The sequence below is a fragment of the Lepisma saccharinum genome, chromosome 8 (genome assembly GCF_977018435.1).
Source record: "Lepisma saccharinum chromosome 8, izLepSacc3.1, whole genome shotgun sequence".
NCBI classification, from domain to species: domain Eukaryota; kingdom Metazoa; phylum Arthropoda; class Insecta; order Zygentoma; family Lepismatidae; genus Lepisma; species Lepisma saccharinum.
Window position 1 is genome coordinate 76,576,623 of NC_139236.1, and position 19,046 is coordinate 76,595,668.

Below are 19,046 nucleotides of genomic sequence, written 5' to 3' on the forward strand. Positions count from 1 at the left end.
CAAAGATAATTTAGATACGATTTGTTCATACTGCTGGTAACGGGTGACCATGAAAAGTATGTTCAGAGACATTTTTAAAATATGAAGAGGTCGGAGTCGGGAGACAAGCATTGCTACTATTCAATTAAGTATTTTAGGTACTCGGTGAGATGTGAAATGATGGATATACAACCAATTTTACTGTCATTAAAAACTCTACATATAAACTCAGTTCGGAAAAGTTATCGTCATACCTTGTATGTTGACGTGGAAGAGAGCCAATGAGGTAGAAGACTGGATAGAGCGATCGTCTTTTGTTGATGATGGTTTAGTGCCGAGTCTTGCCTAACTATTTAGGGAAGGAAGCAAGGAGCGACGCCTGTTTATGTTTGTTGCAACTTCCAGCAGCATGAGCAGACGACGTTACTTTCTTCCCCTCGCTTCTAATTATTTTCGTTTCATCTACTCTGAAACCTTCTCTCTCTAGAAGAGAACTTGTGTCCCGAAACATAAGCCTGAACAGGGTAAGCCGTTTAAAATAATGTCACAATCTTTTGAATATCGAGGCCTCCCCGATGGCGCAGTGGTAGCGTCGTCGCCTTGTAATCAAGGGGTCCCGGGTTCGATACCCGGTGGAGGCACATAGTGGTTCGGATCCCACTTTAAAAACTGTAGGTCCAGTCCCGATTATCCTTACTGTGCATAAAGTGGACTTAAAACACCAATTCAATCAATCAACTTTGTATATCGAGATTTTGCAGCTGATAATGGGTCGAATGACGCCAAGTTCTGTAAAAGTCTTGTTGTATCCACTTTATGCATAGGTAAGCTGAGCGGAACAAGGAGTGTGATCTCACTGGAAATCAAACGCAAGGTCCCTAGTTACAAACGGCAGCGATAATTTAGTTCTGTGCTTTGCGCAGAACTATGCCTCTTCGATTGAATATTTTCGCTTTTTTTGCCTCTGCTACGAAAGCTGGCAATATAAATGTATCAGATCGTACAAAGTTATAACAACATACTACACATCGCTGTATTTATAAATCAATGGCACGTATAAAGAGTATAAATATGTAAATAGAATTACAAAACTGTTCGCAGCTAAAAAAATTGTACAATTGATGAGATTGTGAACCACATCCATGTCGATTTTACAACTTACAGTTCCTACTGTAAAAAATGCATCTCTTTGTATGTGGTTAAACAAACAAATTCCGAAAAACACACAAGGAAACATTGTTGTTTTTTTTGTCCCCGGATACATCCAATCCCCAATGCTCGCATTTCTGAATGTAAATGGACAAAGTTGCGACTGATTGCAATCCTGCGTCAGGGGCCCGACGTGGATACGTTCCATCACGGAAGACCTAATTTCTGCATTTCCCCATTGCAACATACGCTGACTAAATTCATTAGCATTGGCAACGACTGCAGTGGGAGACGGTGGCTGGTGGTTTCCCAGGTGGACCATAGTGGGACCCTGTCAACCGTAAATACAACACCTACGTGCTTGATTGCTCTATTCTGTGTGTTGACGATTGGATGAAATGGATAGAAAACTCAAGGCTCTTGGCCGTACATAAAAATCTGTTTGAAATCCTCCGCCAGATGGCAGGTTATTCGATTGAACGAATCGTAAGGATTACGTGATATTACTATTTTGTAATGAGTAAGTGGAATTAACATGATTAGTTTCTATATCAAATTGGAAATTCATTGCTATTTTTACACTAAATAATATGGTTTAAATTGAACATACAAGTTAGTTTGATGATGAAAATTAAAGTGATTGACTGACGGGTTCTCCCATGTATCGCTTATGGAACGATACGGTAGGTGGCTCTAGTTAACTTCTACGCTCAATTGGATAGGAAGTTTGAGATCCTGTTTGGACAGTATCTCGTATCAGCATCAAGATGGTCCCTTCGAACACTTTTGAGGAACCCAACGAAGAAAATAATATACGTACTTACCAACTATATTGCGAGAGAAAATATTGTATTATAAAATTATGAAATAGTAAAATTATGAAATTGTAAAATTATGAAATGTAAAACAAATGTAATTGGTGCATAGCAACAAAGCTACAACCAAATATACATTTATAAAAAAAAAAAATAATGAGCATGGTTAAACGAAATCAGTTGGAAGTCCATGGGTTTCTGTAGAATGATAAATAATTTATAATTTAATAGTTTTAATCAGCCATTATTTGCATTAACATCTACGGATTTAGAACCGTAGAATTCGAAGATTCAATTCAGATCGCAGTCTGGCTTCTCAAGCAATTCGCGAATCTTTCATAAAATAGGCCAATTATGTGTGGTACATTTCAAGGTATGTCTCGCATATTGAATACTTCTGATTAGATTTGTATTTGTTAGACTATTTATGGGTTATTTATAGTTTATTTACGTTCGGCTTAGTTAGGTAGCACGTAGATAGCATATATTTCTCTGAATATTAGTGATAATGATTCTTTATTAGCATGCAATGTTAATTGCTTGGTTAATTGGACATTGGACGACAAAAGACGAGCTCTCTTTCAACGTTGTGTTAAAATACGTACAAGTAGGAGACTATACACTAAATTATGTCCAATTAACACTGTATGCTAACGTAGCTTACAGTAGCTTATTATGTTGAATTGTTGGACTTTAATCACTGTTTCCTACTTTCTATTCTGTACGGATCTTTGAATGAGACGAATACAAAGTGAGAAAAGTAAGTAAGTAAGAAACAGTGGTTCAAGTCCAACAATTCAACATGATCAGCTACAAAGAAGTAGCTTATTAGCTTGCGACTCTTCTAATAATATACCCACCTAGAAACATAACCCTGAAATTCAGAAGTGAACAATTATTTAATTGTAAATTTCACCTAACGCGTGTTGACTACTTACCATCAGATTGCAACAGTGTCATATACGTCAACATCCGAAAACACTGCCATTAACATTATGATGTGTACATTACATAAAAATATCTATTAGTAATTCGTTTACTGTTTGCTCAATTTACTGTTCAACTCATCATCGGACTATAAATGGCAAGTTGATGAATTATAAACTGTGATAAATATTATTGTTATAACAGCAACAAAGCACTCGTATCGAACCTCACAATTATTTTTATCCGAATCTTCGATACGTTAAAGAATGTATTTATCAAGACCCTCCTCAACTTCGAAGCGACATCCAGCTTATTCGATCCCAGTTCCTTTTTCCCTCCGAAGATTAGAGAAGCCGGACAAGTTGCACTCGTGTTTGGCCCACTAATTACTGACACAAACACGAAACCTAACGAACTACAGGTCTACTTTCTTGCTTAGGGGGTTCTCAGTGTTGCCAACGTGGAATAAATTCTCAAAGTTTAGTGATGGGAGTTTGTGAATGTGTCGTACAGCTTCTCATTCTAAAAAAAATATGCTAATTATAAATATTATTACTATAACAATAATTTCAGCGAACTAAGAGGTATGTGTGTGTGTGTGTGTGTGTGTGTGAGCATTTCGAATTCACGTGATGTACTTGTAGAAGAACGCCAGTTTTAGTGAAGGAAAGATTCTTTGTTTCATCAGTCACAAGTAACAGATTTAATTTACAACTGAAAAGTGCGTTTGAATAAATACAGCTTAATGCATTAAATAAAATAGATCATATAAAATAGAAGTTTAAAAAGTGTCAAAATTTAGTCTTGAAGTTATTAGAAACTTAATTTAGGTGAACGAAATGAGACAAAATTTCTTAAAAACCAATGAGTGAAATGTATGTGTGTGTGTTTTTTTAAATACAAATTTCTTCTAAAAGTGGTCAAAATGAAGTTTTTCTGAACATTCTAAAATGTAAGTGTTCCTTCACAAATAAAATGAAAAACTACAGGAACATTTCTCGGAATTTAAAAAAAATAAAATTGTCTGAACTTTTTTTTTTTTTAAAAAAAAAATATATATAACCTATTTACGGGAAACCATATTAAAGAGATTTTTCTAGGAAAAAAAATACATAATGATTCTTTTAATTATTCCTCTGATAGGGATTACTTTTTCCTCTTAAAATTTTCGAATTTGTTTTGTTCCAGTTAAAAATATAACCTCTTTGTGGGACGAGATTTCACTGCGAAAGTTCACCCTTCTGATAGCAAAATATAAGGTTCTGCCACGAGTGAAGGGCTTCGTAAGGCAGTTTAATCTCTACAGAATTGGAATTCCATTGCCCTGCTAGGTCAAAGGGTTAAAGCATGTTTTGTACATGGTGAACAAGCCTTATGAGCAATCTACGTGTGTGTTTGGTTGAGTTAACAATCAATCTTATAGAGGCTTTCTATCGAAATATTTGCTGCATTGTCCATCAGATTGCGATAAAAAAAAAAATCCTATTGGATGAATACTGCTTTGGAACAAAGCCCTTTCAATGGAGCATGTTGTGTGCAATATCGTGGTTACCGGATGATCTGCAAAAATGGAAATCTACTGGAATAGTTGGCTGCAAACACTGAAGAGCATTGTAATGAGGGTCGTGATTAAATTATGAAATCAATAATTAAGCTAATTACGTTATTCCCTTGCTCTTTCTTTCTTTAGCTTCTCACACACATATTCACTTTTACTTGTTTATACATTGCGGAGTGATTAGCACAGCGCGCTACAACGGCAGGGTCCCGGGTTCGAATCACGGCCTGGGCATGGGTGTTCTTTGTGAGTGCCCCTTTATCAGTTTCATCGTATCATCACCCATCCTCATCGTCGCGATTATATAAAAAAATGGCAGGATATAAATGTCGTCTCACTTGAAAGCGCTGTAACAAAACTATTTTGCTCTAACTGTAGCAAAGTTCACCATCCGAGACAAAATTATCCTGCTGCAAAGAAAAGTTTCAAATTGATATTTGATACTTGTTTCTCTGTTCTATGGGGTAATTTAAAACAAGAACAATAATTATTTTTTAACTTTTACTCTTTTTTTTAAATTTGACTTAGGCCTATGCATTGAATGCATATTATTATAAGCCTCTTATGTTGCTAACTCTGTAAAATTGTTTTATGCATGTATGTTAAATAAACGGTGTTGTGTAAAGGTGTAAATCTGTTCACAAGACTCAAGTAAATACATTTCAAATTTCGAACTAAAATTAAAAATGCGTTACTGCCCTCCCAAAGGTGTAAACTCCCATGACTGAAACAAACAAGTGTAACCACAGAAGTAACAACAATTACAAAGACGAAACTGACACAAAATGGCACAGGGAAAATGTTTATGTAGCGGTAATACAATTGTATTTCTAGTGGAAGAACACTATGTGCTTTAAACAATATGACAACGCTTAACATTCTCAATCAACGTTAAGAAATTCAACTGTAGTATATTTCAGTACATTCCTTCACCTTGGTGCTTCCAGTACCTCTATCCTATTTTAACTCGTTGAGCAGAAAGAAGCGAAACCACTGAGCTTCCGAGGAGCTCGTACAGATGACGCGCAATGCACTGCTGCCATCTCAGCGCTGCCCAAACGGAGTGGAAAAATCCTCAAGTGACAGCCGCCAATGGTCGCGGTGTTTGGACGCTGGAAAACACATCCACGATTCTCTAGTGGCCGCGTGTCTCTCACTTTCCAGGAAAGGGAGGAAGGGCGCGCTGGAAATGACCAAAGTGGGAATTGAACCGAACTCCTCGTAAAGTACGTAAGTCCGCGTCCAACTGCCCGATACCTGTGCTGTAGACGCAGCAGGTGAATAAAAAAATCGATTTTTATGGAACTGGTCAACAAAGCTCGAAAACAAGTTGGAGCTCCGCTCAGGGTACCGGGAATGGGCAGGAAAATTTATCAAGATGACGTTGTTAGCAGCAATACTCGAACATTTTCAAACTTCGAACGTGTGTCGAGTAAATTTGAAAGCAAATAGTGTGCTAAGAGTCCGAAAACGCGGCGGTGGGGAGATTTCGTTTAGACCAATCAAATTCGTTTAATTTCAATGCCTGTCCACTCTCTTGAGCGGTAAGAAGGGTGGAATATTTAACTGCAAGGGGTGTCCGCCCCCTACTAGAAAATCACAATTTTAGACCCACAAAATTTACACAACTTTTGTAGGACCGTAACATTGCAAGAGCATTACGATATTACACAAAATGTGTCCTATATGACCAGGCACGTATCCAGAGGGGGGGCTTAGGGGGCTCGAGCCCCCCCCGAAAGTTTTAGGTTTACACTACGTAAAATGAGTTTTTTTTTTGTTTCTTGTGGTGTGAAATAAAATAATGTCTCAATTTAAGGATAGAAATAATTATCGAGGCAAGACGGAGAATGTTCTGTAACTCTGTTATTGATAATAGCACGTATCCAAGGTGAGGCACAGGGGGCTCGACATCTCCCCAGGAAAGTTTTCAGTTTACGTTAGATAAAATTAGGTTTTTGGCTTCTTGAATAATGTGAAAATAATGTAAGGAGAGAAATAATTATCGAGACAAGACGGAGAATGTTCTATAACCCTGTTATTGTTAATAGCACGTATCCAAGGTGGGGATGAGGTGGCTCGAGCCCCCCCCCCTTGAAAATCCAAGTCACAAGGATGGAAAATTAGGGCCTTGTTAAGGTTAGGTGTGAAGGCAGGCAGACGACAGCACCCTAAAGGATCATATCCGAACCTGCAGGAAGAACGCATCTTACTTCAATCTCCAATACGGAATGATAAAACTTCTGGTGAGTTGATTTTAAAAAATGTGTCCGAGATAAAGAGAGGCGTGCCCAGGATTTTCTGAATGGAGAGGGGTTACGCATACTATATTTAGTGGTCAGTCCTGATTTTCCATTTTTCCCCTGTTTTTGACGTTCCTCTTTTTTTTCTAAAAAAAAAAAAGGAATATCTACTGGGTCAAATGGGGTTATGACATCACCAACCCTCAATGAGTAAGCATTTGATCATACTGAGAGTCGAAACATTAGATGTGTTGGAAACGAAAGGGTTTTCACTGTGCATTAATTGTTTCGTGATCCACCTGTATTCGAGAAGACTTCCTTTGTTTCGTGCCGATATATGACAAGACATCGGAAGCTGTGACAGGCATTTTTGAACACTTGTGAGTGCTAAGGCCTGAATCTGAACAATTTAGTGGGTTTCTGCTTTTATAAGAGCTGCAAACATGGGAGGACAAGACACGTTAGTGTTGTTCAGGCTCGAATCAGAGAGAAATATTCGAGAGCTGTCTGCTTCCAGTTCGCAGCCCACAATTTGAATCTCGCGTTGTCGAGTGGATTGTCCATCCCGTGCATGTGTAACAGCTTCGTAAAAACACTCAAAGACACCATAGATGTTTTTATTCCTGGTGGGAAGAAATGGACAAACACACCTACTGAGATGCTTCCGGCAAACGATGTTAATGCATGGAAATAGAGGAGTCGAGTGGTAAAAAAAATTTCTGATTTCACGTTCTGATTAAAATGACAGCCTTACAGTGGCTACGATTTAAGGGATAGTTGCTCCCCATTTTTTTGCCTCAACATTATAGCCTCTTAATGTTAAGCCTTGTCTACCAAGAGAAAGTAAACTTTCCTTGTAACGCCCTCCGCACCCCCCCCCCCCCCCGTTTTGGAACCCAATTGCCACCACTGGTCTTGAACATACAATTGTGAGGTTCTTACTATACCCCTTAAAAAATGGTGTTGAGCCCCCCCCGAAAGGAATTCCTGGATACGTGCCTGTATATGACACAGTAATGTACTAGAACATAGCAGTAAATCCATAATATTACAGTAAATTTGTTATTTAACTCTAATACTCCCATCCTATTATCTGCAAAGTAGATATTTTTTCTTTGCATTATGTTCTTTAATATTCTAAGTACAAAAGAGCTTTTTTTAAAAATGTAATGCTTCGCGTGTGACTTAGAGTGCCACACACGTAAATTTGCCGTTGCGTAGAAACGAATTTTCGTTTCGTCTCCCTCTCTCTTAGCATCATGTGTTCTACCCTGCTCGAAAACCTTCGCTATTGTTGCCACATTGTCATTCCATTCCTGGACACACTCGCGCAAACATCATTGAAAACAATTGAATAGCGCTCCAGCTAGCGGTTCCCACCGTTCGGTAGGGACGCTAATGTGGCAATATAGCACGGCGTAGTGCTTGCTTCTTTTATGCAGTGCATGTTCATTGGCTAGCTAGTAACTAGTGTTGCCAACTGTAATAATGAAGCACTATTTCTGTCACGGAAGGGGAAAAGGCAGGTAAAGTGGCGGTGAGTTTTGTTGGATTGGAAGCACCATATTTTTATTTTATACTAAGTATTTGACCGGTTTGACGTTGTGTGCGTGTATTGCGTGTGTTTATGTAAAAGTGTGTGTTTGCTAATGAACGTTAAATTCCATAATGCCTCCAGTTCTGTCGAAGTTGAAATCAAAAACCTTGCATAGCCAAGCTCGGGAAATTCTAAGCAACGTGCACGAGTTCATGAAGGAGGAAGCCAGTCATGGTGTTAGCATCCCAATAAAGCATTTTGGCAAGAGAGCAGCGAACAGCAGCAACAAATTGTTCATATTTCATAATTTTGGAATTATTCAAAATAAATAAATTATGTGGCTCCAACATCATTTCAACTCTGGCTCCGGCACGTGTTCTTGTAGAAATTGCATAGAGGAGGCTGTCATTTTTGCTGCTTAATGCGATACATATTGTTTTCTGTGTTAAAATTGCCATGCTTTGATGGGTGACCAAGTTCATAGCAGGGCCGGCGGAAGGGGAGGGCGAACCGTCCCATCGCCCAGAGCGGCAAAATTTGAAGAGAAGAAAAAATAAGCCTATTGAAAACTGTGATCGAGCGAGATATTCTTTTGCGCTGAATAGTATTGAAATAGCATAAGAAGTCTCATTATTTATTTTATATTTTGATGTTTTAGTTAGGAATATATTGATTTTCAATTTTCCGTTGCTGCGTAATGACCGGGAGGGGGGGGGGGTCGAAATAGAGCGCCATCTGCCGCCACCTCCCAGGGAGGCAAAATGACTAGCGCCGGCCCTGGTTCATAACAAAAGAAAAAGCCGCGCAGCTTATCGTCTAGTGGCAGTATATGTACTTGTTATTGTTGTGGAAGCCGGCATCCTTTGTAAATGTACAACAAAGGCAACCGACTGTCGCCGATCTCAGAGAGGAAATAATAATACTGCTTCAGGAGGAGTGTTATGGTGCAATTGTAGCGGTTTAACACGTTGGCATGTTATTATCTGCCGTTGCAGTTCCATACCAGTGTATACGGGTTTTGGGAGTGAAAAGTTAGAACGCCACCAGTGCATTAATGCAATGAAAAATAATATAGGCTATATATTTTTTTATTTTGTTTGAAATCACTCAAATAAGGAATCGTATGAAGAAGTCTTCTTTGCAGCATTTTTGGTAATTTTACTTATGTGTTAGTTCATATTTTGCGAATTTTTAGTCCATATGTATGTAGCTACATACAAAGCCACTTGTTAGTACATATTAATCCTAGTCCTGGTATAATGCATGACGTTTAAAACTCAACGTTAGATAGACCTGAATTCTCTAATTTTATTGTTGTACGTAACAGCTGTGCATCGGCGCACCGCAGCGATTTTTCTATCTGCTCCATTAGCAACACTGCTTCTTTAGTTCTGTCGCGCATTGCACGGCTGAATTATCTGCGCTGGACTCTACGTGTATATATCACTATTTCGCTTTAATGTTAGATTATTGAAACACAATGTTTATTTGTTGCAAAGTGTATTTATACGAAAATCATTATTTTAAAATTTCAAGTTGAACTGCAATAATAACATAGCTAATGCTGTTTATGTAATGTTATCCATTCACATAATGTTCTAATTACGTTATCGCTTACTCCATAGTGAGAAACATATAATTTGCATATTAGAAAATGTACCACTAATGCTCCCATGAGTTTGGCTCCTGCAGTCCACAAGAGAAACATTTATTTTTCTTTTATTTTTTACGTTTTTAAAGTTTTTTGCTTTAAAATAAGGAGCACAGAATTAAAGACAGTTACAAATTTTACAGGAAGTAAGTATCAACATGACTTTCCTGGGAAGAAATAGTATCCGTGAGTTCGATGAACCCAGTCCCTCCCTATATCGAGGTCTAGGGTTAACATAACAGTTATATTAAGAAAAGAAAAAAAAAAAACTAATATTGTAACCACATTGTACCAATTTATATACAACCATTAAAGGTTATAATGATGGTTTGTCCACTCGGTACTGTAAATTCTATCCTTGTATATGTTCCTGGTATTTCAGGTACAATTCGCTTGATCCACAGACTCGTAGTAAATATTGTTTGATTCGCAATTTCTTGGTATGGGGTACCTAGATCCTGGAAATGGGATACCTTTTTATGGATCCTGAAATGATCGTTTCCTTGTCCCATTTTTATTACCGGTGACTGTATCTGATTGTTACAGATATGGCATATATTGAAACTAATTGCGAAGTCAATTCATTTGTGGCAAAGATGAACCTGTGCTTCGTGGTTGCATACTCAGGATAAATTCCCGTTTATCGAGGGATCGTACTTGAAAGCGAAGCGTCGAAAAGAAAAACATTAGTCTGAAAAAATGTTTACCTTCATGACGTCTACACACAGTGAAAGTGTGTGCGGTAACATGCTGTACATGTTGTCCATAGGATATATATGCAGGGTGTCTCATAAGTAATAGCTCAAACTGACACAGGTGAAAGTACACGATAATAGAAGCAAAAAAGTCTCGGTAAACATTGGTCCGCAAACGAGCCGTTTTCGAGATAATCGCGAATGTGTGATTACAAGCCGCCACTGACTTCATTGTTTGTAAACGTCGTCCTAGATGGTAAAATGCTAATAATACAGTAAGAAAAGTCATTGGAGATCTCATGGCTAGACTGTGTACTGATTGTATCCATCCTGTTTGATTCCAACGCCACCTCTCGGAAATGTTCTGTTTTGTAAACAAATAGCAAACCTCGGAACGCGCAATGAGCATAGCACTCGGTGTTTACAAAATGAATCAGTGACGGCTTCTAACCACACATTCGCACACATTATTAGCATTTTACCAACTAGGACGACGTTTACAAAAAATGAAGTCAGTGGCGGCTTGTAACCACACATTCGCTATTATCTCGAAAACGTCTCGTTTGCAGACCCATATTTACTGAGACTTTTTTTGCTTCTATTATTGTGTAGTTTCACCTGTGTCAGTTTGCGCTATTACTTTTGAGACACCCTGTATATCGAGACGACAACGTCAAAGATGTTTATAATCCCTACCACAGTGTTATTTTGTTAGTTTCATAAGAAACTTTCTCCACCTTTCCAGTGAAAAATTGAATTGATGACTTGGCAACACTGAGTCACGTAGTAGCAACCATGGCGTGCTGGCGGTACATGCACGGTACTCGCCCGTAGCGCTATGCCAACAGTTTTCAGAAGTTGGGAATTCTTTTATGGCCCTGACAGGACTTGGCTACCGAAAATTGGAGGCCATTGACCTTGTATCTTGACCGATGAATCCCCCTCCATTTCTGCTCTACTGAACTCGCACACGTGAAATGACGTGACCGATGGACATCAATATATTCAATCCATCAAAGGATCGCATAATTTTTCTTTAGATGTGATATCGGAAGAAAACGTATGACCGAATTCTTCGATAAGAGATCTTGTAGTAGTTGTATGTAAACTTTGGCAAATCGCTGCATTTGTGTGTTCTCTCTCTGTGTGTGTCTCTCTCTCTCTCTCTCTCTCTCTCTCTCACTCATTGTTATTTCCACTCATTCTCCCCTCTCTCATTCTTTCTAAATCTCTATTTCTATCTGTCTGTCTGTCTTTCTCTCTCTCACACACACATATATACACACGCGCACGTTTTCTTTCTTTTTCCACTGGCTTTGTCTCGCAATATATTTCTCTTCTTACGTCTTCTCATGCCCCTCATCTCATTTCTCATTTATTTTCTCTCCCATTCTTTCTGGCAGATGAACATATTTTGTTTCTCACACACGTTCTCTCTTTTTCTTCTCTTTCCCTCTCCCTTTTCCTATTTTTCACTCCCATTATGTGTATCTCCCATTTTCTTTCCCTGTCATTATATTTTTCTCCCTTTACTTTCCTTCTCTCAACCTCCTTTTCTCACCCACTATACTTTCCTTCTACAAATCATTCCTTCTATTATATGTCCATCTTCCATTAGCATTTTCTTTTATTCTCTCTTCTCTCCAGTCTCCTTTCCTCATATTCTCTTTCTCCTCTCCTTTCATCTTATTATCTTTCTCTAGTCTCCTTTTCTCACTTATTCTATTTCTCCAGTCTTCTTTTCTCTCTTATCCTCTTTCTCCAGCCTCCCTCTCTCTCTTACGCTCTTTCTCCAGCCTCCCTCTCTCTCTTACGCTCTTTCTCCAGCCTCCCTTTCTCTCTTGTGCTCTTTCCCCAGCCTCCCTTTCTCTCTTGTGCTCCTTACCCAGCCTCCCTTTCTCTCTTGTGCTCTTTCCCCAGCCTCCCTTTCTCTCTTGTGCCCTTTCCCCAGCCCCCTTTCTCTCTTGTGCTCTTTCCCCAGCCCCCTTTCTCTCTTGTGCTCTTTCCCCAGCCTCCCTTTCTCTCTTGTGCTCTTTCCCCAGCCTCCCTTGCTCTCTTGTGCTCTTTCCCCAGCCTCCCTTGCTCTCTTGTGCTCTTTCCCCAGCCTCCCTTGCTCTCTTGTGCTCTTTCCCCAGCCTCCCTTGCTCTCTTGTGCTCTTTCCCCAGCCTCCCTTTCTCTCTTGTGCTCTTTCCCCAGCCTCCCTTGCTCTCTTGTGCTCTTTCCCCAGCCTCCCTTGCTCTTTTGTGCTCTTTCCCCAGCCTCCCTTGCTCTCTTGTGCTCTTTCCCCAGCCTCCCTTGCTCTCTTGTGCTCTTTCCCCAGCCTCCCTTGCTCCCCAGCCTTACTTGCTCCCCAGCCTCCCTTTCTCTCTTGTGCTCTTTCCCCAGCCTCCCTTTCTCTCTTGTGCTCTTTCCCCAGCCTCCCTTTCTCTCTTGTGCTCTTTCCCCAGCCTCCCTTTCTCTCTTGTGCTCTTTCCCCAGCCTCCCTTTCTCTCTTGTGCTCTTTCCCAGCCTCCCTTTCTCTCTTGGGCTCTTTACCCAGCCTCCCTTTCTCTCTTGTGCTCTTTCCCCAGCCTCCCTTGCTCTCTTGTGCTCTTTCCACAGCCTCCCTTGCTCTCTTGTGCTCTTTCCCCAGCCTCCCTTGCTCTCTTGTGCTCTTTCCCCAGCCTCCCTTGCTCTCTTGTGCTCTTTCCACAGCCTCCCTTGCTCTCTTGTGCTCTTTCCCCAGCCTCCCTTGCTCTCTTGTGCTCTTTCCCCAGCCTCACTTGCTCTCTTGTGCTCTTTCCCCAGCCTCCCTTTCTCTCTTGTGCTCTTTCCCCAGCCCCCTTTCTCTCTTGTGCTCTTTCCCCAGCCTCCCTTTCTCTCTTGTGCTCTTTCCCCAGCCTCCCTTGCTCTCTTGTGCTCTTTCCCCAGCCTCCCTTTCTCTCTTGTGCTCTTTCCCCAGCCTCCCTTGCTCTCTTGTGCTCTTTCCCCAGCCTCCCTTGCTCTCTTGTGCTCTTTCCCCAGCCTCCCTTGCTCTCTTGTGCTCTTTCCCCAGCCTCCCTTTCTCTCTTGTGCTCTTTCCCCAGCCTCCCTTGCTCTCTTGTGCTCTTTCCCCAGCCTGCCTTGCTCTCTTGTGCTCTTTCCCCAACCTCCCTTTCTCTCTTGTGCTCTTTCCCCAGCCTCCCTTTCTCTCTTGTGCTCTTTCCCCAGCCTCCCTTGCTCTCTTGTGCTCTTTCCCCAGCCTCCCTTGCTCTCTTGTGCTCTTTCCCCAGCCTCCCTTGCTCTCTTGTGCTCTTTCCCCAGCCTCCCTTGCTCTCTTGTGCTCTTTCCCCAGCCTCCCTTGCTCTCTTGTGCTCTTTCCCCAGCCTCCCTTGCTCTCTTGTGCTCTTTCCCCAGCCTCCCTTGCTCTCTTGTGCTCTTTCCCCAGCCTCCCTTGCTCTCTTGTGCTCTTTCCCCAGCCTCCCTTGCTCTCTTGTGCTCTTTCCCCAGCCTCCCTTGTGCTCTTTCCCCAGCCTCCCTTGCTCTCTTGTGCTCTTTCCCCAGCCTCCCTTGTGCTCTTTCCCCAGCCTCCCTTGCTCTCTTGTGCTCTTTCCCCAGCCTCCCTTGTGCTCTTTCCCCAGCCTCCCTTGCTCTCTTGTGCTCTTTCCCCAGCCTCCCTTGTGCTCTTTCCCCAGCCTCTCTTGTGCTCTTTCCCCAGCCTCCCTTGTGCTCTTTCCCCAGCCTCCCTTGTGCTCTTTCCCCAGCCTCCCTTGTGCTCTTTCCCCAGCCTCCCTTGTGCTCTTTCCCCAGCCTCCCTTGTGCTCTTTCCCCAGCCTCCCTTGTGCTCTTTCCCCAGCCTCCCTTGTGCTCTTTCTCCAGCCTCTCTTGTGCTCTTTCCCCAGCCTCCCTTGCTCTCTTGTGCTCTTTACAGTACTCTCTCATTGTTTTCGCTGGAACAATGAATAAAATAAAGTAATAACAGTAAAGTGAAATGAAATTGGATAAAGTAATAATAATGGAGTTTACAATGAGCATATTTGTGACTGAAAAGTTGCTCGTGATAAAGTACTTCGCTGCCTTGCTAGTGAACAATGTTTTTGTTTTTTTTAACGTATGCTTATGGCCTCATCTACTGGCAGCTTATGGCTTCGGATGAATGCTAGAGATGTTCTTTAGTGGCAGTTACAGACACGGTATACGACTTTCATTAAGTGGTTGTATTATGTACAGTGTAACAGACTTTTTTTCGTTGCGTTACGTGTTGATGACTGCTCGAATTTGAGTTCAGTTTCTCAAATAGAGATCCAGGCTGCTTGCTGCTCAGAAATCCAAATTACACTTTTAGTTTTGCATCAACCTTGATCTAAAAGCATTTCACGATGAAAATGGTCACAGAGTTTGTCATCTGTTCCTTTTCAAATTGGTATCTGGCAACAATACTCTTTCACTAGGAGCCGTTGCGTTACGCGCTCTGAAAACACCGAACACGTCGAAAATTACTCTTAAGGGTCCCAGGAGAGAACGAGGCGGAAACACAACTCCATTTCTGTTTTTTCCTCTCCCTCTCTCGTGTCGAAAATCAATGGCCGCTGCCTGGAATAACGGGCAGCATCCTTCCTCTATTCCCAGCGGTACACAAATTGAACCCAAGACCAGAGCCCACAAAGGACGCGCGAACAGAAAGCACTCAGCCGACCGAATGGATGCAGCGGGATGAGTGATGGGGCGCTCGATGTCTTCATCCCGAAACCACTTTGCGATGCAATTTCCTCCGATGCCCCACGCAGGTTGGTCCGTCGCGGGCTGAATGGGTTCCTGGCAAACATCAAAGCGGTCGGAAACGGTGGAAGGTTATGGCATGTGGCGTGTTTGCACTGGGAGCAGGTGCTCGTACAAACGATTGTACTGCCAACAGAACGTGAACGATACCTTGTCGAAAGACTCGTCTCCTTGAGACTTTAATCTGACCAAGTAGCTGGCGACTGTCCTTGAGAGTTACTATACTTCCAGAATTATCCACTGACCTGGAGAGTTACTATACTTCCAGCATTAACCACTGACCTGGAGAGTTACTGCACCTCCAGCATTATCCACTGACCTTGAGAGTAACTGTACCTCCAGCATTATCCACTGACCTTGAGAGTAACTGTGCCTCCAGCATTATCCACTGACCTTGAGAGTAACTGTGCCTCCAGCATTATCCACTGACCTTGAGAGTAACTATGCCTCCAGCATTATCCACTGACCTTGAGAGTAACTGTGCCTCCAGCATTATCCACTGACCTTGAGAGTAACTGTGCCTCCAGCATTACAGTGCCTCTCCCATGGCGCAGTGGTAGCATCATTGCCTTGTAATCAAGGGGTCCCGGGTTCGATACCCGGTGGAGGCACAAGTGGTTCGGATCCCACTTTAAACTGTAGGTCTAGTCCCGATTAGCCTTACTTCGCATAAAGTGGACTTAAAACGCCAAATCAAATCAAACCAGCCTCCAGCATTACCCGCTGACCTTGAGAGTGACTACGCCTCCAGCATTACCCGCTGACCTTGAGAGTGACTACGCCTCCAGCATTACCCGCTGACCTTCAGAGTGACTACGCCTCCAGCATTACCCGCTGACCTTGAGAGTGACTACGCCTCCAGCATTACCCGCTGACCTTGAGAGTGACTACGCCTCCAGCATTACCCGCTGACCTTGAGAGTGACTACGCCTCCAGCATTACCCGCTGACCTTGAGAGTGACTACGCCTCCAGCATTACCCGCTGACCTTGAGAGTGACTACGCCTCCAGCATTACCCGCTGACCTTGAGAGTAACTACGCCTCCAGCATTATCCTAGGAGCGAAAGTGTGCGCGCGCTGAAGCAGGTGGCAATCTCAGCTGCGAAGTACGACTGACATGATCTGCCTTCTATCAATATTGCCAAGCGTTGCGCTTTTCTGGTTCGTTTGCCGTCAAGAACCCTCAATTGCTATTTTCCCCAGCCCTCAGGATGGCGATTCGAGTTTCTTTCTTACCGCGAGCAGCGTTCGGCTCCGTAAGACACGAAAGTAAACTATGTCAGCCGAACACCACCGAACCCATATTCGTTTCTTTCCCGTTGTTAGTCGAAATGCAGCCATAGAATGCGCAATACAAATAACACATTTATACGGAGTTAGGCACAATTATGTGGTCATACCACTAAGTGGTAAGTCACGTGGACGCTGTTGCTGATGATTTCGCGTTGCTTGCTTTATCACAGAAGGAATTCAGAAACCAGCAGGCGAAAAGACGTAATATGCAGAGGCCATAGACCTTATCAACAAGGGTACGGGTTAACTTTGACATCGGTGGTGGCCGGTTCGCCGACATACCTGATTTTGTCGCCGGAGTTGGATGTCATCACTCAAGATTTCAAACGAGAACTGACCGTTAAAAAATTATTAATATCTTCTCAAGATCTGTTCGGCTGCGCAAGTATCCAAATTCCAGTATATGTGATTTAAGATCCGGCGGTTCCACAGGATGAGGCAACTGACGGAATTCGTAAATTCTGCCTTCCAAACCGACGAAAACATCCTCATTCTGTAACATGTCCCTCGTTTCTTATCTGCACTGCATAATTAATAATTACTAATCATTCAACACTTTGTTGAGCGAAGTTAAAGCTTGTTCGCTCAGTAAGAGATCAATGTTCGTTGAGCAAAGTTTATTTGACGTACCCCACATGACAGCCTTGAGGACTGCATGAAAATAAACTACGTGAGAACAGTATTTTCCTGCGTGGGCCTTTCTTTGCTTCAACCCGAAGAGCGTTCATCATAACAATTCCTCGAATTTTAGGATCACCCCACGCAATTTTTATGTATTCATCACCGAACATGGCAGTTTTCTTATGCAAAATTATTGTTTCTTCCAGATGGACAATCCAGCCTTCCAGGACGATGTTCTTCCACCAAGTCCACAGAGGCCAGCTGTTCACAGACCCAGCAGCGCCAGCTATGGGACTTCCTGTTCCGGTACCTACGCAACCCCCTCCCCACTCAGCCCCAGCAAGCGTCTGCTGCCAGAAGAGCCAGTAGGGAGCAAGTGCTATGCAAATCCACTGCTCCTGTTCTCGGACACGTACCTCACATCCTTCACAACGGGTGGGACCAAAGTTCTCGGTGCGTTGGTGGCGCCACAATCTCAAGCGGACAGCGGGACAGTTATCGTGCCTTCACAAGAATATGCCTTCAAGAGAACCGGCAGTGTCGCTGGCTCGCGGAGATGCGTCGGCGGCAGTGTGGCCAGTGCCAGGGACAAAATCGTACCGTCGACGCTCTCGAGAAAAATCAAGAAGTACCTCGTCGCCGCGAACTCGACTCTTGATCTTTCGGCTCCGGGTTCGCCGATACCGACAGTTTCCGGGAGCGTCCCGGAAGCGTGCTACTACGCGTCCAGTCCGTGCAGTGAGAACCGAAGAAACTACCGGAGGTCTTCTAAAAACCTCGGCGTGTGTCCCGCAAAGTTGAAGAAAAGACCTTTGCTCCGGAGTTGGAAGTTGCAGTTCATACCCAGTGACCATTCTAAACGGCGGACGACAATTCTGTGCTGCATACTCCTGTTTTCAGCGTTTCTTATACTCACAGCCACTGGACTAGTCATCTACATGTCTGGTGAGTATTGCTATCTGATAACTAGGAAACGGATTTAAGGTGCAGCAGCTTTCCAAAAATATAGCTGTTTTCGTGCCGATCGTTTGAGATATGTATTTTAGGACATGAAATCAAGTAAAATGAACTTTCTTGGTTGCACCTTTTTGTGAGATTAGCACCTTTATCCCTTTTTTACTCTCTCTTTGATGCTTCAGCACCTTTTTCCGTCCTTTTCTTTCATGGACGAAATGGACAGAAAAATAAATGATTTTCACTCTTCTTGAGCAGCTACATAAAATCCCATAGTCTCATTTTGTAGAGCAGAACAAGAGCTATAAAATAGTATAATATAATCGTTGCAGCCCAAATAGTTCCCAAGATAATGTAGCAAAACCCGCGTGGGAAAATACAAACCTCAACAAAACCTATTCGGCAGAACCACAGTTCTCTATGCGGTCCGCGCGCCTTATATACAGAAGGCGCAGAGAAAGAGAACATTGAATAAAGGCCTTTTATCAGCACCTTTTTGAAAACAATTTCAGAACCTTTTTAACCCTTTCCCGACCATAATTTTGCACCTTAAAATCCTTTCCATATTGATAACTAATGCTTATTTGAAAATTGGCGGTTGAGGATTGGACACTTCAGCTTCCCGTGTGTGTGTATTTCTGGGCACTACGCACATATAGACGTAACAAGTAATATAAAAGCATGATAGTTGTTCAACAAAGAATATATATATATATATATATATATATATATATATATATATATATATATATATATATATTCATCCATAAGCTGATATCTCTTTCTTCCACGGACTTTTCCTCCTTCAACCATTCCCTCCAAGGCATCTCTTAGCAGGCAGTTCCTTCTTAGACAGTGTCCTAACCACTTTATTTTCCTCTTCTTG

The 19,046-nt window shown here is 42.2% G+C and overlaps 1 protein-coding gene across 4 annotated transcripts in view; it reads left to right on the plus strand.

Moving 5' to 3' along the window:
* Nucleotides 1-19,046, plus strand: part of LOC145991161 (uncharacterized) — a 275,164-nt gene that overhangs the window by 150,876 nt on the left and 105,242 nt on the right. For all 4 annotated transcript variants that reach the window (XM_083126990.1, XM_083126989.1, XM_083126991.1 and 1 more), the window contains one exon: nt 17,413-18,151. In XM_083126990.1, coding sequence (XP_082983116.1) covers nt 17,413-18,151 — 739 coding nt within the window. The remainder of the gene's footprint in view (nt 1-17,412; nt 18,152-19,046) is intronic.